Here is a 25,118-nt window from a genome sequence, read left to right as displayed (position 1 = left end):
CAGTTCATTCTGGCCTGTGAGAGAGCTGAGTGCTGAACACAGCCATCATTAAAAATTAAATCACATAAACTTGCAATTAAATAAATCCTATTAACAAAAGTACTGAGTACTCAATGACTACATCTACTGTATCTGCATGGTGGAATTTCTATAATGGTGTGCTATGCATATCTCTTCCCACCCTTGTGTTCTGTGATGTCATGTTGGTAGGTTGAAGCTGGCCATGATGGGAAGATTTACACCATAGAAACTGGCAAACACCACAGATCAGGGCTGTTGTGGCTAAATATTTAGCAGTGTGCTTATGGACAGTTTCTTATAAAAAACCCACTGGGAACCTGGACAGGGGCACTGGCATTCCCTGGACTCTTCTGCAAGCTCATCGAAGCCTTCCAGTGACCTTAGCTCCCAGGAGAAGGGGCAAACAGCCCACTTGCAGGGGAAGGAAAGCAAGAACAAGGCCTCACATACCCAGGCTGAAGAGGTTGACGGCGCCATAGTCCAGGAAGTAGCAAATGTGCCGGGCATTCTTGGACATAGAGCTGAAGGTGTGTGCACAGCTGGACGCAAGCGGGTACACGCAGCTGGTGCACATGTACACAAGCATGGGCCAGGAGTAGTTGTCATTCTTGATGTCTGTCACATACAGTGCAGTCACAAACCTCCATGCAAAGAACCTGGAACACAGAGGGCCCACTCACCTCCACGATGAACACAGAGGGCCCACTCACCCTCCACGATGAGCACAGAGGGCCCACTCACCCTCCAAGATAAACAGAGGGCCCACTCACCCTCCACGATAAACAGAGGGCCCACTCACCCTCCACGATAAACAGAGGGCCCACTCACCCTCCACGATGAGCACAGAGGGCCCATGCGCCCTCCACCATGAACACAGAGGGTCCACTCACCCTCCATCATGAGCACAGAGGATCCCCTCACCCTCCAGGATGAACACAGAGGGCCCACTCACCCTCCACCGTGAACACAGAAGATCCACTCACCCTCCACCGTGAACACAGAGGACCCACTCACCCTCCACCGTGAACACAGAGAACCCACTCACCCTCCACCATGAACACAGAGGATCACGCACCCTCCACGATAAACAGAGGGTCCACTCACCCTCCACCGTGAACACAGAGGACCCACTCGCCCTCCACCGTGAACACAGAAGATCCACTCGCCCTCCACCGTGAACACAGAGGACCCACTCGCCCTCCACCGTGAACACAGAGGACCCACTCGCCCTCCACCGTGAACACAGAGGACCCACTCGCCCTCCACCGTGAACACAGAGGACCCACTCGCCCTCCACCGTGAACACAGAGGACCCACTCGCCCTCCACCGTGAACACAGAGGACCCACTCGCCCTCCACCGTGAACACAGAGGACCCACTCGCCCTCCACCGTGAACACAGAGGACCCACTCGCCCTCCACCGTGAACACAGAGGACCCACTCGCCCTCCACCGTGAACACAGAGGATCCACTCGCCCTCCACCGTGAACACAGAGGATCCACTCGCCCTCCATCGTGAACACAGAGGATCCACTCGCCCTCCATCGTGAACACAGAGGACCCACTCGCCCTCCATCGTGAACACAGAGGATCCACTCGCCCTCCATCATGAACACAGAGGGCCCACTCGCCCTCCATGATAGAAGCTCCTCTTAGATCCTCACCTATCTACTGTCTCCATTCCCTCGCGATGACCAATTCCTTTGTGTTCTCACTTTGGGGAAATATGGTGTGTTAGGGAGGTGGGGGGGCATCCTTTTTTAATTGGGAGGCAGTATGTTGGGAATGGGCAGGTGAAGTAAGAAGAGAAGCTTTATGTATATCTAGTCCAATCCCCTAGCGATTCTCCAGCCTCAGCTTGCATGCTTCCAGGGATGGGGGGCTCATTACCTCCCAAGGCAGCTCTGAGGGCTGGAAAGTTCTCCTTCATTGGCTCAAATCTATCCTCCTTGTATCTATCTCCATTTGGTTGGCCTAGTTCCCTCCACCAGGATCACAGAAAACATGTGTGTGTGTGTGTGTGTGTGTGTGTATGTGTTTTTTTGTTTTTTTGTTTTGTTTTGTTTTGTTTTTTGAGATGGAGTCTTGCTCTGTCTCTAGGCTGGAGTGCAGTGGCACAATCTTGGCTCACTGCAACCTCTGTCTCCTGGGTTCACGTGATTCTCCTGCCTCAGCCTCTCGAGTAGCTGGGACTACAGGGGCCCGCCACCACGTCTGGCTAATTTTTGTATTTTTAGTAGAGACGGGGTTTCACCATGTTGGCCAGGATGGTCTTGATCTCCTGACCTCGTGATCTGCCTACCTCGGCCTCCCAAAGTGCTGGGATTACAGGCGTGAGCCACTGCGCCCGGCCGCCTATCAAATATTTTAACGCAGTCTTTCTAACCCCCTCCCACCTCCTTGAACTTCACATTAAACAACCCCAGTTCCTTCAGCCATTCCTTGCAGGATCTAAATTTGGCGTTACTACCATCCTTGTGGTTTGTCCTTGCTCCATGTAGTTTATCTGTGTCCCTCTTGTAGGAAGGCTCCTCAAATAGAAACAATGCCCCAGGTGGAACCTTGCAAGCCCAGAGGACAAGAGGACTATTTTCTCCCTCCTCCTCCACACTGTTCCTCCACTAAGAGTACAATCACTTTTCTGAATAGCTAGTCCCACAGCTGACTCTCAGCAGAGCCTAGATCTCTATGCAGAGACACTTCACAATTCTTCACCAGATCTGCCTGACCTGCAATCCACACATGAGGTCCCACCTGCAGAACACCTCACTTCCACAACCCACGCCTAGAGAGCTGGCTCCCTTTCCCATTAACTCCTCCAAGGAAGGAGACTCTACAAAGTTTTTCATATATAGGAGCTGAAGGAGCGTTGCTAAATCCTTCCAGCTACACTTGTGGTCTTTTCATTTTTGTCCCAGCAGAAGTAAAGCTTAAGCTATTTGCTGTTTCTCAAAACGTATCCTTCAGTCATTTCAATGTTTTGGTGGTCCCATTTCCCTAGGGCATCTTGATCCAGACCTTCCCAAGTCCTTCCTGCTACTCTCTGTTGCTCAGTCAGGATCATCTCTGAGAGCCTGGCACAGTGTAGAGGTGCATAGGCAGTGCTAGGGGTGAGGGGGTGCGGCTCACCCAGCTTGGCTCAGCTGTAAAATAGCAAAAAAATCACCCTACAGGGATCTAGGCATGCAGCACAAGACCCACAACAGGGATGGACAGGCCGGTAGCCTTTTAGCAGCTCAAATCTCAAAACAGCCTAAATCAACCATGATTCATCCAGAAAATGGAACACCAGGCAGATGTTCCAAAGTCCAGGAGACATGCAGATTGCAGATGCTGACAGAGTGAGATCTCCAAGGGAGGAAAGTCAGGGGAGGGCAGCGGGGAAAGAGGCAGATGCTGGGGACACTCACAGCACAGATGCTCCTGAGCCCCCAGAAAAGCTGCAGAAGGACACACAGGAAGCAGGTCCCCCTGGCCACTCCAGGGAGGAGAATTGGGGCCAGTGGCAGAGCCTGACTCTATTCCCTTCTGAAGGGTTATAATTTATAAGCACGTATACTTTTAAAAATGACAGATGGCCCCTGGAGCAGGGCTGTGCTGCCACCCCTGCCCAGTCCGCAGGCCCAGGGTTGCCACGCCCCTTTACAGATCACCCTAGTCCACACCAGACTGAGCTCTCTCCTCTCTCCACTGAGCTGGCTGCTGGAACCAAACAGCCTGCCCCTGCATTTTGGCCCTGTGTCTGTCTTCTGATTTTTAGTCGGGCTGGCTGCCCCTGTGCGGGGAGCCTGGGCCCATCTGCACGCATGGCACACTCCTAATCTCTTCTCACCGTGACTAGAGGGAGTCCAGTGACCAGCCTGTGACACAGCGCCCCTGCATGACATAAGGAAGCCACCCCTTCTCTCGGCTGTGTCTACGTCGACCAATGGTGGTCTGAGTGGGACACTGGCTTGAATGGCCTCTGAGTTCTTCCAGCTCAGATCCACTGTGATTTGGTGCTTTGACCCTGTCTCCATCCTTCATTCATCAAGCAAAGGTGCGCAGTGTGTGACATTGGCCTTCATCCCCCACCTTTCTCAGCAAGGCCCCTCTTCGCTTCCCTGGCAACTCCCATTTCTGCGCACAGGCTTCCCGGAGCTTTGCTCTTAGCTAGCTCCACCTACAGGCTGCCAGATGAAGTGCCTCCCAGTTGCCATGGTTCCCAGAATGATTACGGAACACCCACAGCTCTGTGCCGGATGCCTCTGCCAATGTTTTCTCCCGAAACTCTCACAGCAACCCTTGGGGAGGTGCGGACCATCACTCCTACTTTGCAGGTAGGAAAATGTGAGGCTCAGAGAGGTTGACTTCCTCAAACTAGTGACATTTTAACCAAGGCTCCTGAAAAACCTGGAAAGTCTCCAAGACTGAAGGAGGTGAAGGTAAATGCTATCATATCAGGCATGAGAGCAGGGAGCCGGGAAAGACTGAGGCAATTTGGGGATTTTCCCTCAAATCCTACCCCAGTCCATGCCTTAAAGGTCATCCCAGTGGCACACCCAATGTCTCTTCCCTCTGTCACACACCCCCTTCACCCATGTGTACCCATGGGGGATCCCCAAACCCCAGCACAGAATCTCAGCCATCTCAACACTAGCTGTGTTAAGACTCCCTGATCTCCAGGGCTCCTGAAGGAGACAGGCTGGTCAAGGGGGCCAGAAGGTACCAGAAGGGCAGCAAGTGAGTCCAAATGTTGAGAGTCTCATTGGTCATTTGGAAAAGGCTGAGGATGCAGGCAGTGGCAGAACTCTGTGGATGGCGGTAGCCAAAGAGGATGCCTTGCTCATGGAACACCTGCAGAGGCAAAAGGAAAAGGACACTGAGGTGAGACCAGAGGGCAGCACGAAGGTCTCTGGAGAGACATCTTCCAGGCCGTGCACTGTGTGCCTGGAACGCTTGACCCCAAGTCCTTGACCTGTTAAGCTGTTCCCCTCACTCTCTCCTTCCCTCACAGTGGCTTCTAAAATCCCACATCCTCCAAGAAGCCTCCAGCCAGCTGGAGGAGGGAATTCAAGGGCCAGGCTCCCTTTGGGAATCCAGCCTGTCTTTGCATTCCCTGGCGTACTTACTCTTGGCATGAATCTTGCCTAAGAATCCGTTTTCCTACCCCTCTGCCTGGGGCCTACAGCCCGGTTTTTGGACGCCGTTTTGGTGAGCTGACATAGATGCTGTCTGTCTGAGCTGGCAAGCCCGGCATGTCAGGGGCTGGTGGGAAGAACTCTGCAGAAGATGTCGCCGGTGCCAGGATATATTCACCAAGGTGCTTCATAAAGGGCTTTTGATGATGAGGACCGTGATGCTGATGCCTGGGCTGCAGGAAGAGGAGGTGGCTGCCCACAGCACGGCTACTCAAACCACTGCCACCCCCATGCAGCCCATTTGGCAAGTCCCCCCACAAAAAACACCCCCAATGAGAAACCTGGACTGATCAGGTGAAATATGGGGTATCAACCTGCCTGGAGTATTGTATTATATCCACTAAAAGTGGTGAGAAGATAATGAGGCCAGAGGGACAACAGCCCAGGATGCAATAAGAAGGGAAGAAACATGGAATTTAAACTGTATTCCTGCCATGGTTAGAAGAGCTTGGGAAATTGAAGTTTACACCGTGGGGCAAAGGCTGGGAGGAACATAGAAAAGTGGTGTTTAATTTGTTGAGGTAGTAGGATGGAAGGAGACCTGTTTTCCCCTTCTCTGTTGATTTAGACCAAGGGTTCTCAATTTTGACACTATTGACACTTTGGGCCAGATCATTGTTTGTTGTGGGGGCCAACCTGTGCATCCTTTCACAGCATCCATGGCCTCTATCTGCTAAACGCCACTAGCACACACTGTCGGCACCCTACCCCCCAAGTTGTGACAAACAGAAATGTCTCCAGATATTGCCAGATGTCCCCTGGGGGCTAAAGTCGCCCCCAGGTAAGGACCACTGATTTAGATAAGTGTTGCCATACCCTTTGAAACGTAAATTATAAATGAGTAGGGTAATTGAAGCAAATAATAACAATGATAATGTTAGTAATCATAACCTAAATCAGGTCACAATAAGTTGCAAAGCCTCTCCTTTGAATTTCTAGGGCTGTGAGGGGAAGGCTAGAGGAACTTCAATCTAGCCACCCGTTTCTCATTTGGGGTGCCAACATCTTAGTGTAAGAGAGGTTCTCTGTTTAAAAAATATACAATATATAATACCAGAGTTTGTGCTATCTCTTTTTTTTTTTTTTTTTTTTTGAGACAGGGTCTTGATCTGAAGCCCAGGCTGGAGTGCAGTGGTGCAATCATGGCTTACTGCAGCCTCAAACTCCTGGGCTTCAAATGATCCTCCCACCTTAGCCACCTGAGTAGCTGGAACTACAGGAGTGCCACCGTGGTCAGCTAATTTTTTTATTTTTTTTATTTTTTTTGTGACGGAGTCTCACTTTGTTACCCAGGCTGGAGTGCAGTGGTGTGATCTCGGCTCACTGAAACCTCTGCTTCCCAGGTTCAAGCAATTCTCCTGCCTCAGCTCCTCAAGTAGCTGGGATTACAAGCGCTTGCCACAACGCCTGGCTAATTTTTTGTATTACTAGTAGAGACGGGGTTTCATCATGTTGCCCAGATTGGTCTCGAACTCCTGACCTTAAGTGATCCACCCACCTCGACCTCCCAAAGTGCTGCTGGGATTACAGGTGTGAGCTACCATGCCCAGCCTAATTTTTTATTTTTTGCAAAGACAAGGTCTCACTATGATGCCCAGACTCATCTTGAATTCCTGGGCTCAAGTGATTCTCCCATCTTGGCCTCCTAAAGTGCTGGGATTAGAGGTGTGAGCCATTGTGCCCAGCCTTGTGCTATTTCTTGGGGTTCCAAGTCAAGTAGTCACATGGAACAGTGCAGAAGGTGAGGGGCTGCCAGAGTAATGAGTCAAATCTGGGCCCCCAAGGCACCATGTGGCCTTGAGAAAAGTGAAGCTGAGGCCCTGGGTCACAGCTCTCAGGGCCTCTGTGTAAAATGAGAGGGCTTGGCTAGCTGAATGGTCGGAACATTCCCTTCCAGCACTAACTCCAAGTTTTAGAGAACTCTTAGTTCAGTTCTGGGTTAAACTGGTCAACTAGAGGGAGGGGATATAATGAAGTTGGCTCATGGTCCAATGAAGAAATACTATGAATTCGGTTTGGGTCTTAGGTAATTAAAGCGATTTGTTCCAGTTTTTGATTCACCATTCAATTCTGCTGACGCCCCGGTTTATGGTGGACAGATTCCTATAATGGGCAGCAGGAATCTTGAGTTGCAGATTTCCACCCCACCAAGGCTGATGACAAGGAGGCAAATAGGCCAATGGCCTTCAGCCTTTGATCCCTGTGGAGGAGGACGGCATGTGCTTGGCGGGACTCAGAAAGCCTTCTAGCAGAAATAACAGCTCCCAGGAGCTCCACACTGGGTCTGTCCTTCTACCTTTCAAGCTTCTTTCTCTCTTCTTTTTAAGTCGTTGTTTTATAATTATTTATTAAAGCACTGGCCACTGGTTACAATGCAGACTCCATTAATCACTATTTATTCCTTCATATGAATTAGACTAGCAGATCCTATAAACCAAGAGACTTTGTGACAAGGGGCCAGTGAGAGCAGAAACATTTCAGAGCACTGGGAATGTGGGGACGGTGGCCTGCAGGGAGGAGGCCGGGCAGGGCTGCAGGAGAGCACAGACCCTGTGACAGCCACCGTGGCAGTGGCTGAACAGAAGCTGGAGGAAAAGGTCACTCACAGTCTGTGACGACTTCCCTTCTCTCTGTGGATCCCGGCATTCCAGCAGGCAAAACCGGGGGACTGATGTCGTCAAAAGCCAGCGGGGAACAGAAGGGAAATCCATACGCTGGACAACTTGACCTCATTTAGGAATCTGGCCCCAGACCTGGGGAGGATATTTTGCCACCAAAGCCAGGGCTGGGCCCAGATTAAAAACACCTGCCTCCATCTGACCTGCTACGCTGACCCCAGAAAAGGATGGGAAGCCCAATACTGGCCATGCAAAAGGGGCAGGATTCAAAGCAGCCTTTCCAAAAAAATAAATGGATGGATAAAGTGTAGTAAAAGGAGTCCCTCTGTCCCGGGACAGTGATGTTCTAGCTTAGACTAAGAAGACTGACCTGTCCCTGCCCTCCCCAGCTTGAACCTCTGTCTATCAAACCCCATTGCTAGTTCTTAGTTGTACTCCTGCCCTGAGCTCCTGTGAGCACAGGAAAGGAGAAACATTCTCTCTGTCTTCCCACTTAGCAAAGTGCTTTGCCTAGAGCAGACCTTCATAGAATGCAGGGTACATACATTGAAAGGACAAACTAAATATTTGACAACAATTTTGTATTCCAAACCCAGTTTGACCCCAAAGGAAAACTGCAATCATTTCCTCAACACTTCGTAGCTTGGCCTCATTTCTAAGCGCCCCCAAGTAAGCAAGTGCTTGCTTATTTGCACAGCAGAATTGATTTGTAGGACTCCACCTTGCACCCCTAGTTGCAGGCTGAGCAATTTAGAGTGAAATGAAATCCAATCATATGAAGCCTATTATTTAGAACTGAGAACCTCCAGGAACTAGGAGCGGAAGGGCACATCAGCAAGTTTTCCCTTTCAGTTCCTGCCCCAGGCTCAGCATCGAGGAAAGTCTTCTTGCATGGCCAAGACTTGCATGCACCTGCTAGCCGATGCCTACAATTCCACCGTGACAGTTAAAAGCTTTTGGTTTTTCTAGCTATTAAACTGCAAACCACCTGGAGAAAATAGCTGGGCATTTTTGCCCAGCTGTAAATAAGGGCAGATTTTGATAGCAGGGAAAGGGAAGAGGCAGAGTGGGATCAGGGGGCCTCGGGCGCTATTCACATGAATTCTGTAATTCCTGCTTACTGAATCCTCACAACCAGCTTGTGAGGAAGAGCCTTTTGTTGTCCCCATTTCACAGAAAAGGAAACTGAGGCCTGGAGAGGTTAGGGCACTTATTCAAGTTCTCAAAAGTAACAGAAGCAAAGCTGAAACCTAAATGCAGACAGCAGGCTCCATTCCCTGCCCTCTTGTGCACTGTCCTTCATTGCTTCCCCTGGGGAGGGCTCTGTCAAGAGATAAAAACCCTTATCCCCTGAGCTGTACTGTGATTTTGGACTGTGACATACTTCTCTGAGCCTTAGATTCTTCTTCTTTAAACTGCCATTATGAACTAAATCTGGGAGGGAACTGTGTCCCTCCCAAAATTCATCTGTTAAGTTAAAGTCCTAACCCCCAGGACCTCAGATGCAACTGCATTCAGAGATAAGGTCTTTCAAGAAGCCATTAGAGTGGGTCCTAATCCAATCTGCCTGGTGTCCCTCACAAGAAGAGGACATTTGAATTCACAGAGAGACACCAGGGATGAGCGCCCACAGAGTGGTCACCTTGTACAGAGGCAGCAAGAGAGTGGCCATCTGTAAGCCAAGGATAGAGGCTTTCCCCCTGTCCAAACCTTGATCTTGAATACCTTTCAGTCTCCGGAACTGTGAGAAAATAACTTTCTGTTGTTTAGACCACTCAGTCTGTGGTATTTTGTTGTGGCAGCCCTAGCAAACTAACACAAACGGTGAGGTTGTGCAAGCCAGCGCCTCTCAAACTTTCTTCTAGTGTGTGCAGAGCACCTGGGCACCTTACTGCAGTGTGGTGGCTGGGGCGAGAGTCTGCAGTTCTAATCAGCTCCCAGGGCCTGCTGATGCTACAACTGCCTCTGGCTTCAAAGCCAGACTCCCACCCTAGCATCGTGCTGTCACCTTCCTGCCCAGAATCCAGTTCCCTACAGAAGAGGAAGATCCCTCTACATAAGAGGGACATGGTGACAGGGAAAGCCAGGACAGGGAATAGTTAGAGGCCAGTGGGGAGTCTGATGAGGTGTTTGCTGGCAGAGGGCAGGGGAAGAATGAGAGGGAAAAGGGGGAGGCCATGCATTGATGCAGCAATTATTATTATTATTATTATTATTATTATTATTGAGACAGAGTCTCATTCTGTTGCCCAGGCTGGAGTGCAGTGGCACGATCTCGGCTCCCTGCAAGCTCTGCCTCCTGAGTTCAAGTGATTCTCATGCTTCAGCCTCCCGAGTAGCTGGGATTACAGGCGCCTGCCACCATGCTCAGCTAAATTTTTGTATTTTTAGTAGAGACAGGGTTTCAACATGTTGGTCAGTCTGATCTCGAACCCCTGACCTCAGGTGATGCACCCGCCTTGGCCTCCCAAAGCGTTGGAATTGCAGGTGTGAGCCACCATGTCCGGCCTTGCTGCAGCAGTTATAACCTGCTGGTTATAAATATCATTTGCTGGGTACCTGCAGTGCACCAGGCTCTAGGTTGGACAGTATGCCACGTCACTTGCAGGACCATGCTTAGTTCCTGCAGGACAGAAATACTTAGGCTCTCAATTAAAAGAGCATAAAACAACAATTGCACACCACACACATGCAATTACTAGAACTTTAAATAGGCTGAATTAATAGCCAACCATTGTTGGTATGAAACAATTACAGGAAAATGCCAATTTACAACACTGCTGTGATGTTTTTTAAAAAAACAACATGTCCAATATTCAGTCAAGCATAAGAATGCTTTTTGTACATGCAGTACAACATTTACAGAAGACAATGGTAAGTCTCTTCTGGCTGAACATGTAAGATGGATAAAAAGTAATGAAATAAATGATCAATATCAGAGATGGAGGAACCAAAGGATATTAATAATTTAATGGACAATAAAGTTAAAAAATGATACACAAAATGTTTTTAAAAAGTAAATAGCACTGGGCATTCGTGGCTCACACCTGTAATCTCAGCACTTTGGGAGACTGAGGTGGGCAGATCACTTGAGGTCAGGAGTTCGAGACCAGCCTGGCCAACATAGTGAAATCCCATCTCTACTGAAACTACAAAAATTAGTTGGACATGGTAGTGCCTGCCTGTAGTCCCAGTTAATCTGGGGGCTGAAGCAGTAGAATCGCTTGAACCTGGGAGGCAGAGGTTGCAGTGAGCTGAGATCATGCCATTGCACTCCAGTCTAGTCAACAAAGTGAGACTCTGTCTCAAAAAAAGAAAAGTAAATAGGACTCAGGTAGTGTGTACTAGGGAAGAAAAGTCCTATTGAATGACTAGCATTATAGACAGTATTGATCTACAGCAGAAGAAAGTAAGAAAGTTGAAATAACAGAGCAATTCCATCGGTTTTACATTTGTTGTAAAAATGCAGTCTTTGATTTAAGAAGTAGAAAAACTATTTTCAGTTTTAGGCATTGATTTCCAAAGTTGCCATGGGCAAGCTTGTGATAATAGTATAACATGGTTGCTAAGTCTGCAGTAGGCAGAATAATGGCTCCCCAAAGATGTTCACATCGTAATTGCCAGAACCAGTGAATATGTTAGGTTACACAGCAAAGGGGCAGTAATGTCCCAGGTGAAATTGAAGTTGCTAATACACTGACCTTAAATTAGGGAGATTCTCTGGTTACCGAGGTGGGCCCAGTATAATCAAAAGGTCCTTAAAAATGGAAGATGGAGGTAGAAAAAGAGACTCAGAGGAAAAAGTGACCACAGAATAAGGTCAGAGAGATGCAACATTGCTGATGTGAAGATGGAGGAAGGGGCTAGGAGCCAAGGAGAGCAGGCAGCCTCTAGGAGCTAGAAAGGTAAGGAAACAGATTCTCCCCAACAACATCCACCAAAATCTAGATTTTATCCAGTGAGCCCCATGTCAGACTTGTAACCTACAGGACTGTAAGATCATATATTTGTTTGTTTGTTTTTTGAGCCACTAAGTTTGTGGTAATTTGTTACAACAGCAACAGAAAACTAATGCAAGGTCAGAATTTGACCAAAAATCCAGAAGTATTCTTAGTGCTGAGTATGGTGGCACGTGGTTTGAATTGCTTACTAGGAGAATTGATTGTGCTCTCAATTAAAAGAACATAAAACATCACTTATACACAACACACATGCAATTACTAGAACTTTAAATAGGCTGAATTAATAACCAGCCATTGTTGGTATGAAATAATTACAGCAAAATGCCAACTTACAACAGTGGTGTGATGGTTTTCAAAAAATAATGTGTCCAATACTCAGTCAAGCAAAAGAATGCTTTTTATTTTGTTTTTGAGACAGTCTCACTCTGTCGCCCAGCCTGGAGTGCAGTGGCATGATCTTGGCTCACTGCAACCTCTGTCTCCTGAATTCAAGTGATTCTCCTGCCTCAGCCTCCCGAGTAGCTGGGATTATAGGCATGTGCTACCATGCCCAGAGAATTTTATATTTTTAGTAGAGACAGGGTTTCACCATGTTGGCCAGGCTGGTCTCGAACTCCCGACATCAAGTGATCCACCTGCATTGGTTTCCCAAAGAGCTGGGATTACAGGCGTGAGCCACTGTGCCTGGCCAAGAATGCTTTTTGTACGTACAGCACACTATTTACAGAAGACAATGGTAAATTTCTTCTGGTCAAACATGTAAGGCGGCTTTAAAAGTATTCTTAGTGCTGGGTATGGTAGCACATGGTTTGAATTGCTTACTAAAATTGATTAGGCTCTCAATTAGATTTTCTATGGAATAGTTCAAAGATTATACATGACATTCTCTGAATCTTCTCCCAAATGGGACATCTTGCTGAAACACATACCAAATTTGACCTTAACTACTCTCATTCACACAATGGGAATAACAAATCTGTGCTGTTAAACACTTAGGTTTAATTTAGGTAAGATATAGGATGATGGGAAGAAATCAGTGTAACAGAATATTCTATTTTTAGTGGGAAATAACATTAATTTTGAATTTGAGCTCTCAACTGATATTTGTTACGAGATAGTGTTAGCAAAAGCCTACAAAAAAATCTAGGCCTGGCTATTTCATTTTTAAAGGGATTAAAAATACATATTTATTATTTTAAATATGTATAGGACTCTAAACCAAAGGAGTCACACGTAAAATACATAATAAAGGTGACATTCCAATAAGATAAAATCCAAAAAAGGAAACAAAAATGTCTCTGGACTATGAAAGAGAAGATTCACATACAGATCATCCTGAAATTAATTTCTGTAGGGATTATTTCTCTGGACATTGTAGACTAAGGTATAATTTTGACAGAGTAAAGGCCTACTGTTTTCAGTTTTCCTTATACTATCTCTTTATATTTTTCTTAATAAAATAGATGAATACTAATCTAGACATTACTTTGAGAGAGTAAAGATAGCAAGATGAGACGGTAATCTGTATGGAATTAAAATATTTAATAATTTTTCTGCTTAATATAATTATCATATGATGCAGCCTCATTACAATGTTTGAACTTCATATGAAAAATTTATAATTTTCTTGCTCAAACTGGCTTCAATTTAAAAAAAAGAAAAAAATGTATAATTCATTTCTGATTCAAAATGTGGCCTTAATAATTTTTTTTTTTTTTTTTTTTTTTTTTTTTTTTGTAATTCCAGCTGTTCTACCTCAATAAAACTGAATGGAACCTCAGCAGAAGATTCTCCCAAATGAAATTAATTTAAGAAACAAAACTAAGAACTACAATGACTCAGGAATAGTGGTTTAATTTAACATCATTGTCAATAGAACACAAATTTTATGGTAATGTTGATTACAACACTATAACTCAATTTTACTGAAATGAAGAAGTAAAATGAATTATATGGAATAAACACACGTAATAATTTATAAATTATGCATGCTTTTGTTTTATTACTCTTCCAAACATAAGTAATTCATCAATGTAACATTTAGACACGTGCAATAATAATTAAACTCAGTTGTTTTTCATATTTTGCTGACTTTAGCTATATAAAAATCAAAGTTTCACTTTTTCTGTCCTTATAAAGGGGCATTAGTCAGCTCAGGCACAGTGGTTCACACCTGTAATCCCAGCACTTCGGGAGGCCGAGGTGGGTGGATCACCTGAAGTCAGGAGATTGAGACCATCCTGACTAACATGATGAAACTCTATCTCCACTAAAAACACGAAAAATTAGCTGAGCATGGTGGTGGGTGTCTGTAATCCCAGCTACTCGGGAGGCTGAGGCAGGAGAATTGCTTGAACCCAGGAGGCAGAGGTTGCAGTGAGCCAAGATCATGCCATTCCACTCCAGCCTGGGCAACAAGAGCGAAACTGTCTCAAAATAAATAAATAAATAAATAAATAAATAAATAAATAAATAAAGGGGCATTTGTTACGGTAGAATAGAACCATTATACATAACTGTTTGTTGGCTTCATTTATAACTTTTAAGTATTTAGACATATAGCCTATGGCCTGCATTTGTCCTCCTTATTCAGACTTAGTATATATTAAGGGCAGGTCTGGTTTCATTTGATCATCATGAGAGCATGGCAAGGTAGGGACTGTCGACCCATTTTAGAAATAAGAAAACAGAAGCTCAGTGAGACGAAGTTTCCAAGGTCATAATAAATACCAGAACCAAGACGCAAACCCTAGTCTTAAATTGCAAAACCCCTGTGTGCTTCACAGCACCCAGCTGGTGGAACTAAAGATTGCTACAAACAAACATGTTTTATAGAAACGCTAAGGGTCATGAAAGTTTTCAGAAGGAAGTAATCACTGAGGATGAAGGAAGGACCTGGAAGAATGACTGGGGGACTCCGGTTCTGGCCAAATGATGGTCGATTAGATGTTATGAAGGATCCTTCTGATTAATGCAATTAATATGCTGTCTGGAGTATGCATCATAAGCCAGTATATCAGCAAAATGACACAAAAGTAAAGAAGTCACAAAGCCCCAAAACAGAGGGAAACCAGGAACCCTGTGAGGTAAGCTGCATTCACTATCAGATTCTCTGCTGCCAGATTTTGTAAACAAGGGATGAAACCCAAGGCCCAGCAAAGGCAGGGAATCTAATAGGAGACTTTGCCAATAAAGCTAGGAGTCTAAAGATAAGTGAGTGTGAAATAAATTCAACTAGGCAGAAGAGGACAATAAGGAAAGTTGTTTCTCTGGAAAAAAAAAAATCTCTCCCAAAATTCATAACCATCAAATAGTCTTCATATAGGTTTGTGGTCCAAGCCCGTACTACTTTTGTGGTCCAGGAAATCTCAAGTGAAAAAAATTAAAGTGATTACAAATAGAAAGAGGTTAACATTTTGTAGTTCCCTCTGGTAAGTTACAAAAGCAAACACAAATCCTCTCTGAAGGATTTCTACTTTTTTTTTTTTTTTTACTTGAGACAGAGTCTTGCTCTGTCACCCAGGCTAGAGTGCAATGGCATGATCTTGGCTTACTGCAACCTCTGCCTCCTGAGTTCAAGCTCAAGCTATTCTTCTGCCTCAGTCTCTTGAGTAGCTGGGATTACAGGCACGTGCGACCACGCCCTGCTAATTCTTGTACTTTTAGTAGAGACAGGGTTTCGCCATGTTGGTCAGGCTGGTTTTGAACTCCTGACCTCAGGTGATCCACCTGCCCTGGCCTCCTAAAGTGCTGGGATTACAGGCGTGAGCCACCACACCCAGCCGGATTTCTACTTTAACACAGGCATGCACACATAGGGAAATAAAACACCATGAGAGAGAAACAGCAGAAACAGTAGATGGCAGAGACAGAGATCAAAGTACAAATATTAAAATGTAAAATAACTGTGTTTAATATATTTAAAGAAATAAAGATAAACAGGAAACGAGCCAATTTGAAAAAACAGGCTGGGCTTAGTGGTTCAACCCTGTAATGCCAACACTTTGGGGACCGTGGTGGGTGGATTGCTTGAGCCCAGGAGTCTGAGACCAACCTAGGCCACACAGTGAGACACCCTCATCTCTACAAAATTTAAAAAAAAAAAAAAAATTAGCTGGGTATGGTGGAGCAGAGCTGTAGTCCCAGCTACTGGGGAGGCTGAGGCAGGAGCTTCACTTGAACCCAAGAGTTTAAGGCTATAGTGAGCCATGATTGCACCACGACACTCCAGCCTAGGTGACAGAGCAAGACCCTGTCTCAAAAAAAAGAGCCTAATATAACTTTTAGAAATTAAAAAATAATAATTGAAATTTAAAATACATCAAAGGAATAAACAATACACTAAACCTGTCTGAAGAGAAAATTAGTCAACTGAAAGATCCAAAGAAAGTACCCAGAATGCAGTCCAGAGAGAGTAATAGATAGAAAATATGAAAAATCTAATAAGAGACACAGAGAACATTTCTCCAGAAGGAGAAAATATAAATGGTTTTGATGTGCTATTTGAAGAAATAACTGATACATTTCTGGAATTATTGAGTCATCAGTCTTCAGATCCAAGAGGTTAAGTAGACAGTTGGTGTTCACCAAATATTACATGTGCTTTCCCACATTCCTCAGACTTTCTCAACGTTAGGTTGGGGCCATGTGACTATTTCTGGTTAATGTTACTTCTAGGTCAGAAGAGTTAAAAGCAGAGGCGCAGTAGCTCATGCCTGCAATCCTATCACTTTGGGAGGCCGAGGTGGGCAGATCACCTGTAGTCAGGAGTTCGAGACCAGCCTGGCCAACATGGTGAAACCCCATTTCTGCTAAAAATACAAAAATTAGCCAGGTGTGGTGGTGCATGTCTGTAATCCCAGCCATATGGAAGGCTGAGGCAGGAGAATTGCTTGAATCTTGGAGGCGGAGGTTGCAGTGAGCCAAGAGAGTGCCACTGCACTGCAGCCTTGGCTACAGAGCAAGACTTGGTCTAAAAAAAAAAAAAGCAGAAAGCCTTCTTGCAGATATCACTACACACTTCTGAAGGACCTTTCGGAGGGACTCTTCAATACTGAGCCACTCATCATGCCCCAGGAATTGCTTTTGGCCAACGGGCACTAGTTATATTCCTCCCCGGGGGCTGTGTACATCCACTGATGAGGGATCAAGGTCCTGGCCTCCTTTTCCCATTTGGGACAACTCTGAAAGGCCAGCTAACCCCCAGAGCTCCTGAGTGACTGATGGAGGCTTCTAACGCAGCTTCTCCTTCTGCACATCCTGCCTCCTTCACATCCTTGCAGGTGTTCCCGAGAATACTCCCCCATAAACTTCCTGTGCCCGAATCTTTTTCTCAAAGTCTGTTTCTAGGGAAACTAACTTTCTCTTCTCCTCCCATCCAAGCTGGAACCTGGCCCAGCCCTGCCTAGTTTCTGAGATCAGGCGAGATAGGCGTGTTCAGGGTGGTATGGCTGTAGACCCTTGCTTCCCCTTCTGGGATGACCTCGGAGGCTGCAGCTGGGAGATGTCTCAGTCCCTCACTGACCACTTAGCTACGTAGTGTGATGCGAAATAACCTTTGCTATGTTAAGTCACTGAGCTATATGGGGTAATTTTTAACTCAGCATAGCCTGACCCTGTCTAGTACAGCTATTTATGTTAAAATAGCTGAAGTGACCACTAAACTAATCCACAGAGCATATTTCTAACACATTAATTATAAAACAGGTAGAAGGGAAAAATAGCATATGAAAAGAAAAAAAAGATGAATGTAAAACTCAATCCAAGAAAGTAAGGGAAACAAGGAACAAATAGAGAAAACAAGACAAAAGCATTTAAGACAATGAAAATAAATGTGGATATCAGTAATCATTATAAATATAAGTAGACTAAACTGTCAGCTAAAAGACAAATATTGTCAAACTAATAAAATCTCACCATGTGCTGTTTACAAAAGACACAGTTAAAATATAATCATGGGGAAGGATTGAAAGTCAAAGGAAGGAGATAAGCCAAACAAATGATAACAAAAGCTAGAGTGGTTATATTAATATCAGATGCATTCCAAGGCAAAAATCATTACTAGATATAAAGATAATCACTACAAAATCATACCTTTGCATCACCAGGAAGATAGAAAATAGGACAGTTATAAACTTGGATATACCTAAAAAACACAGGCTCAAAATACATAAAGCAAAAATTAACTTACAAGAAGTAATTTATAAATTTGCCACTATAATGGCAGATTTTTTTTAACATGTCTCAATTATGCATAGATCAAGTAGAACAAAATTAGTGAAAATATAAAGATAATTGATCTTATGGACAAATATGGAATACTTCCTCCAACAACTGGAGACTATACATTATTTATAGGCACACTGAGAAGATTTATGAAAATTATTCATATGCTAGGCCATCAAGCTAGTCTGAACAAACATCAAGGATTGGAATAACACAGGGGGCATTCTCAGACCAAGATCAATTAAGTTAAATCAATAGTATAAAAACTCCATATACTTGGAAGCATAGAGTTACCATATGATCCAGCAACTCCACTCCTGGGTTGTTCACCAAAGAGACTGACAACTTGTCCACCTAAATGACTATAAATATTTATTTATAATAGGCAAAAAAGAGAAACAACTCACCTGTTCATCAACTAATGAATGGATAAACAAACTAGGGTCTATCCATTCAATAGACTATGATTTGGCCATTAAAACAAAGTACTGATAGATGCTACAGCGTAGATGAACCCTGAAAACATCCTGCTAAGTGAAAGAAGCCAGTCAGAAAAGGCCACATATTGCACCATTCCGTTCACGTGAGATATCCACAACAGGCGAATCCATACAGACAGAAAGTAGGTTAGGTGGTTGCCAGGAACTGAGGGGATATAAAATAGCTGCTAACGAGTGCAGTTCTTTCTGGGGTGATGAAAATGTTCTAAAAACTGGTGATCATGGTGATGGTTTTGTGCAACATAATCTGTGTTCAACATACGAAAACCCACTGAATTGTACGCTTTTACAGGGTGGATTTTATAATATGTGAATTGTATCTCAACAAGGCTGTTATTAAAAAAATCTTTCCATCAAGAAAATTCAGCTGTAGGGCCAAGTTGTTCCCTGTACAACTCCAGAGGTTGCCATTCGCATAGACTAAAAGGGAAATGGTGCCGCCTTAGAGTTGGGCAATATGGTGGCTCTGCCCAGGTAATTTCCCCGATAAATTCTACCAACCACTCAGGAATGTATAATTCTAATATTAGACATTTTTCCCCATAGAATAAATAGGCAGCAATCTTCAACTCACTTGTGGTTGGCATAATCTGAATCCCAAGTCCAGGCAAGGACAGCATAAGAAGAAAACATTATAAGCCAACTCATTAAATCGACTTAAAGATCCTGAACAAAATATTAGCTAACTGACTCTAGCAATAGATTAAAGAGATATTGCATCATAACCAAACTGTATTTAAAACAAGAACAAAAAATTGGTTTAACATTAGTAAATCAATCAATGTAATCACCACGTTAACAACTTAAATAAGTCATATATGATCATCTCAAAAGATACTGATTGGAAAAAAGAGTTCTGTAAAATTCATAAAGGAGGCTAGTCACAGTGGCTCACGCCTGTAATCCCAGCACTGTGGGAGGCTGAGGCGGGTGGATCACCTGAGGTCAGGAGTTTGAGACCAGCCTGGCCAACATGATGAAACCCCATCTCTACTAAAAAATACAAAAATTAGCCGGGCGTGGTGGCACTTGCCTGTAGTCCCAGCTACTTGGGAGGCTGAGGCATGAGAATTGCTTTAACCTGGGAGGCGGAGGTTGCAGTGAGCCGAGATTGTGCCACTGCACTCCAGCCTGGGTGACAGAGTGAGACTCTGTCGCAAAATAAATAAAATAAAATATAACAAAATAAAATTCATAAGGGAAGGCCAGACACGGTGGCTCACACCTGTAATCCCAGCACTTTGGGAGGCCAAGGCAGGTGGATCACGAGGTCAGGGGCTCAAGACCAGCCTGGCCAAGATAGTGAAACCCCGTCTCTACTAAAAATACAAAAACTAGCTTGGTATGGTAGCGGGCACCTGTGATCCCAGCTACTTGGGAGACTGAGGTAGAGAATTGCTTGAACCTGGGAGGCAGAGGTTGCAGTGAGCTGAGATCTCACTACTGCACTCCAGCCTGGGTGACAGAGTGAGACTCCATCTCCAAAAAAAATACCCTTAATCTGATAAAGATGAAAAGATTATTTATTATATATACACACATACACACACAGCAAATATACTAAATGGTGAAATGTTAAAAGCATTTTTTTCATTAAAACCAAGAACAATACAAAGATGCCTGCTATCACAACTCCTATTATACATATATATATATATATTTTTTTCTTTTTTCTTTTTTTGAGACAGAATGGTGATTGCCTTAAAATCACCCACCTCGGCATCCCAAAGTGCTAGGATTACAGGTGTGACCCACCAAGCCCGGCTCCTATCATATTTTAGTAAGCTACCAGGTGATTCTGATATTGGTGATCTAAGCACCCTCTCCGAACAGCCCTGGGCTGGAGAAACCATTTACGCATTGAGATGGCTCCTTGTTCCCAGTGCCTGAGCCCACCTACCAAACACCAATGCCAGCCACTGATCTGGCTATGCTTCCTTCGTTCATAATAATCCCACTGTTCTATCTCATTTTTCTTGGATCTTCACAATTGCCCTGTGAGACTGACTTAACAGGAGTCACCTCCATTTTACAGATGAGAACACTGAGACTGAGGTTATGACTGGGTGGCAGAGCTGCAGTGCAAGTCTGGAAACAGCGTTGCTTTTCCTCTCTGTGTAGACCAGTGCCTCAGGGAATCCTCCTGTCCATGCCCCTAAACTAAGGCATCTGGGACTATGGGATGTGTTTACCTGTAGCCTGTGAGTAAAGGCTGTGGTTAATTAAAGCTTAGCAGTTTGGATGGGCGCAGTGGCTCACGCTTGTAATCCCAGAACTTTGGGAAGCCGAAGCGGGCGGATCACTTGAGGTCAGAAGTTCGAGACCCAGCCTGGCCAACACGGTGAAACGCTGTTGTTATTGAAAATACAAAAATTAGCTGGGCGTGGTGGCATGCACCTGTAGTCCCAGCTACTTGGGAGGTTGAGGCAGGAGAATTGCTTGAACCTGGGAGGCAGAGGTTGCAGTGAGTCATGGTTGTGCCACTGCACTCCAGCCTGGGTGACAGAGCGAGACTCTGTCTCAAAAACAAACAAACAAACAAACAAAAAAACAGATTAGTAATTTGACACTCGATGTTCTTGTTTCCTGGCAAAGTGTCATGCCATGTTGCATATGAACTTGTCTTTTTTCTTTAATAACCCTCTAATGTACCCAGGCTTAGTTTTGGACACAAGGGAGACTAAATATTATTTATTTAGGCATACACACAAGTTCTGCCTTCTGAGGGAAGAGAGAAACTGCCCTTTTCCACGAACAATCTATCAGCCAGGAATGCACCAAGAATGGGCCAAGATTACAACTCTGATGATGCAGAGAGGTGGGCACACCATTCCCTATAGATAGCTGAGGCCCAGATAGGGTAGTGAAGTGGCCCAGGTCACATAGCTGGCTGATATACAACAGGAGAGGCAGGTGTACAGAGCAGCTTGCAGAAGTACAACCAACAGCTGAAAGAGCTCAGGGAAGGGAGTAAGCACGTGCCACTCCACAAAGAAGGAAGCCAGAAAGGGGGAGCAAAGGTTGGGGAGAGGAAAGCCTTCTTCAAACAGAAATCAAGACAAGTGAAGGTTGCATCTGCTGGGGAGAATAAAAAGAAGAGGGTCTGTGGATGGGACGTGGTGGAAGAGGTGGGGAGGGATCAAGCTGGTGAAGATGGTGAACAGCAGGCTGGGGAGCTGGGGTTCTAGTCTATGGACAGGGCCTCTGAAGTCTCCTGCCAGCATGCTGTATCCCTCAAAGTGCCCTAGAGAGCCTAGGAGAGAATGATAATAATGACAACCAACATTATTAATTGTTCACCACGTGCCAGGCACTTCACTTGGGTCATCTCATTTAATTCTCAAAACCCCAGGAGGCAGATACTATTTTCATTCCCTTTTTACAGAAGCAAAAGCTGAGGTAGAGAGATTATCTTGCTTGAGGCCACTCTAAAAGCCAAGTATTGGAACCCACAGAGCCCACCAAAGGTAAGCTTTAACAATTGTATGAAATATCCTATTTTAAATATTCATGTAAATAGTGCATTCCATTTTTAATATGCGTGCATCTGTTTTAATACTAATAAATGTCTTTGCACCAAATCCTCAGGCAAAACTACCCTCCAGGCAGGCAGAGCCACTGTATTTTCTCTATGGCTTCATGAACCCTGGGTATGATGCCCAAAAACCCAATAGTGGATGCTGGAGCCCAAGGAAGATTTTGAAGCAAATGGTGGATGCAAGGTGTGATGCTGGTCTTCTGCCTCTAGCTAGTGCCATTTCACTAAAAGATGTTATCATCCTCTAACTTATGAAAAACTGGACAGAGAGGACATATTCATCTTTCTCCCTTAGCCTCTGCCTTGGTTGTCCAGTCCTGACATTCAGCATCTCCATACATTCAGATTCCCAGCAGGTTACCCAAAAGACCTATTGATACCACTCTGCCCCCTTCACTTCTTTCCTGTGGACATACTCTGAACCCAACCCTGACCAAAATGTCCAGAAAGATATATAAGCAGACTGCCATAACCTCTACCTGAAAGAGGCTCCCCAGTCCTCCCGCCATCACCACCTGTCCCATGATCTCCCATCTCCAGGCCTTTACTCACACTGCTCCTTCCACCTGGAATGCTCTCCCCAGCTCCACAATCCTGTCCATCCCTCAAAATCTGTCTTACAGATCACCCCCTTCATGAAGACTTCCCTGATCCCTTCCTGCTTGATATAATTTGGCTCTGTGTCCCCATTCAAATCTCATCTCAAATTGTAATCCCTATAATCCCCATGTGTCGAGGGAGGAACCTGGTGGAAGGTGACTGGATCATGGGGGTGTTGTCCCCCAGACTGTGAGTGAGTTCTCTCAAGATCTGATGGTTTTATAAGTGTCTGACAGTTCCTCCTTCACATCGTGCTCTCTCTCACCTGCTGCCATGTAAGACGTGCCTCTTCCCTCATGATTGTAAGTTACCTGAGGCCTCCTCAGCCATGAAGAACTGTGAGTCAATTAGACCTCTTTTCTTTATAAATTACCCAGTCTCAGGCAGTTCTTTATAGCAATGTGAGAATGAACTAATACACTCCCCCGTGATGGAAGTGACCAATCCCTTCTCTGAAACAATCACCCTGTCTTAAGAGAGACCCTAACCCACTTTAGGAAAGAATTTCTCATGCACATTTAAAAATCTTCCTGACCAGCATATGAGCCAGGCAAGGACAGGATTTGTATGTAGTTATTCACTGAATCCCTTGCACATAATAGGCAGTCAATACAAATTTCATGAGTAAATACATTCAAGAATCACACTGTGTTCCCACTAATCACAGCTGCTAATGCTCTGTGGGTAGAACCAACCAGCGAAGCGCACCAAGAAGAGAAGGTGATGGCCATGTGAGAACAGAGGCAGGCGCTCTGCCCAGTATCATGGGAGCCAGCCACACATGTAGCTTGCCTATTACTTGCCACATTCCTCAGCTCACCCCACCAAACAACTCTGCATCCCTTATGGTTTCCCCCATGCCATCTTCCTGGAATCACCTGGCTTCACAGGCTTTTAGGGATAGGGTTTGGCAGTTTCCCCCTCAACCTTCCATTGGTGATGTTGAGTTTATTTTGAAATTATTTTTCTAGGGCAAGTCATAAGTGCTTGGCCATCAGCCAAGTAGAACTCTCCTCCACTCTGTCACATCTTCCCAATGAAACTTCCCACCATGAAATGACACCCACTCTTCTTAGTCAAAAAGGAAGGAAATTTGACATCAACAAAGAGGTGCAACACAACGATGTGTCCTTTGCAAGGGAAGGAGGAAGTGCACCAGTTCTCTGTTGTACACAACCAGGCTCACCTATGGCTTATTAAAGCAGATCATCAGTGAGTCTCACATATTTCAGGGTACATGCCTATGAGCTCCCAGGCCCATAAGTCAAGACAGTGCTAAGGCCCATTCAACAACCCTCCCCATCACCCCAGTGAAGGCCTGGCCTGGGCATCCTGCAAGTAACAGGGATGAGCAAAGCCATGCCCTCGTGTGCTTTTGCCCATAGTCTGCTTTCAAGCACCCATAGGAGGGTCCTAAAAAAATAAACCTCCTATCCAGCCAGCTGCTGCTGGCTTTATCTCTTCAGGTTGAATCTCAGTAATGACTTTGCTTCTGGATAAAACACAGATGTTATAAGGAAGGGTTATAACTTAAACAACTTTGGGAATACTTCCATTTCAAGGTAGGTGGGGGAAGTAGGAGGCTGTAATATCCTCCAAGGAAGTGTGGGAGGGGATCCTTGAAGAGAATGGGCCTGTACAGAACAGACTAGGTGAAGACAACAGTCCCCCGTTGCAGAGGCCAAGCCCTGGTCACACCCTGGAAATGAACCATCATAATAAATAGAGCACATACCTGTGGTATCTGGTCTGTGCTAAACAGCCTGGGGAGCTTCAGGCTCAGCATCTTGGAGCTGGGTTGGCAAGGCCAGTGGGTGACAGAGCCTCCCTGTTACCAGGCCTCGATCAAAGCTCTGACATGGCCTGGGGCGTCTCTGCCTAGCTGGTGCTGTGCTGCTTCCCTGAAAGAGGACAGCATGAAGAAACCCAGTCAGTTTCAGCCTAACTCCAGCTGGGTCAGGACAGTCCGCTTGTTCAACTATTGAACATATACTTGCTACACGTGATGGCACAAGATCAAGCTTCCTTAAAAACAGCAATACGATCAGACTGCTGAGTCATCCACTCCAAGAGTGCTGGAGGGAAGTAATGAAATAATAATATGGGCAATTACTATGGTCTGAATGTTTGTGTCTCCCCAAAATTCATGTGTCAAAACCTAATCTCCATTGTGGTGACAAGGAGCAGGGCTTTTGGGAAGTGACTAGATCATGAAGGCTCTGCCCTTATGAGTGGGATTAGTGCTCATAGAAAAGAGGTATGAGGGAGCTTGTTCGCCCCTTCCACCATGTGAGGACACATAGAAGGAGACATCTATGAGGAATGGGCCCTCACCAGATGGGGAATCTGCTGGCACCATGACCTTGAACTTCCCAGCCTCCAGAACTATTAGCAATAAATTTCTGTTGTTTATAAATTACCCAGTCTTGGGTATTTTGTGATAGCGTGCCAAATGGACTAAGACAGTGATCATA

General features: G+C 45.2%; 1 protein-coding gene across 2 annotated transcripts in view; it reads right to left on the bottom strand.

The window, feature by feature from the left end:
• The window catches only part of PAQR5 (progestin and adipoQ receptor family member 5), a 101,109-nt gene that overhangs the window by 21,883 nt on the left and 54,108 nt on the right, over positions 1-25,118 (bottom strand). Inside the window, exons 3-5 of one of the 2 annotated variants that reach the window (XM_025389910.1) lie at positions 24,380-24,545; positions 4,730-4,857; positions 472-677 (exon numbers count right to left, since the gene is read on the bottom strand). In XM_025389910.1, the coding sequence (XP_025245695.1) occupies positions 472-677; positions 4,730-4,857; positions 24,380-24,430 (385 nt within the window). In that variant the 5' untranslated portion in view covers positions 24,431-24,545. Of the gene's footprint in view, positions 1-471; positions 678-4,729; positions 4,858-5,132; positions 5,283-24,379; positions 24,546-25,118 lie in introns of those variants that run through there. The other variant, XM_025389911.1, reaches the window with a different exon arrangement.

This window comes from Theropithecus gelada, chromosome 7a (genome assembly GCF_003255815.1).
Source record: "Theropithecus gelada isolate Dixy chromosome 7a, Tgel_1.0, whole genome shotgun sequence".
NCBI lineage: Eukaryota > Metazoa > Chordata > Mammalia > Primates > Cercopithecidae > Theropithecus > Theropithecus gelada.
This window is presented reverse-complemented; position numbering and strand designations above follow the sequence as displayed.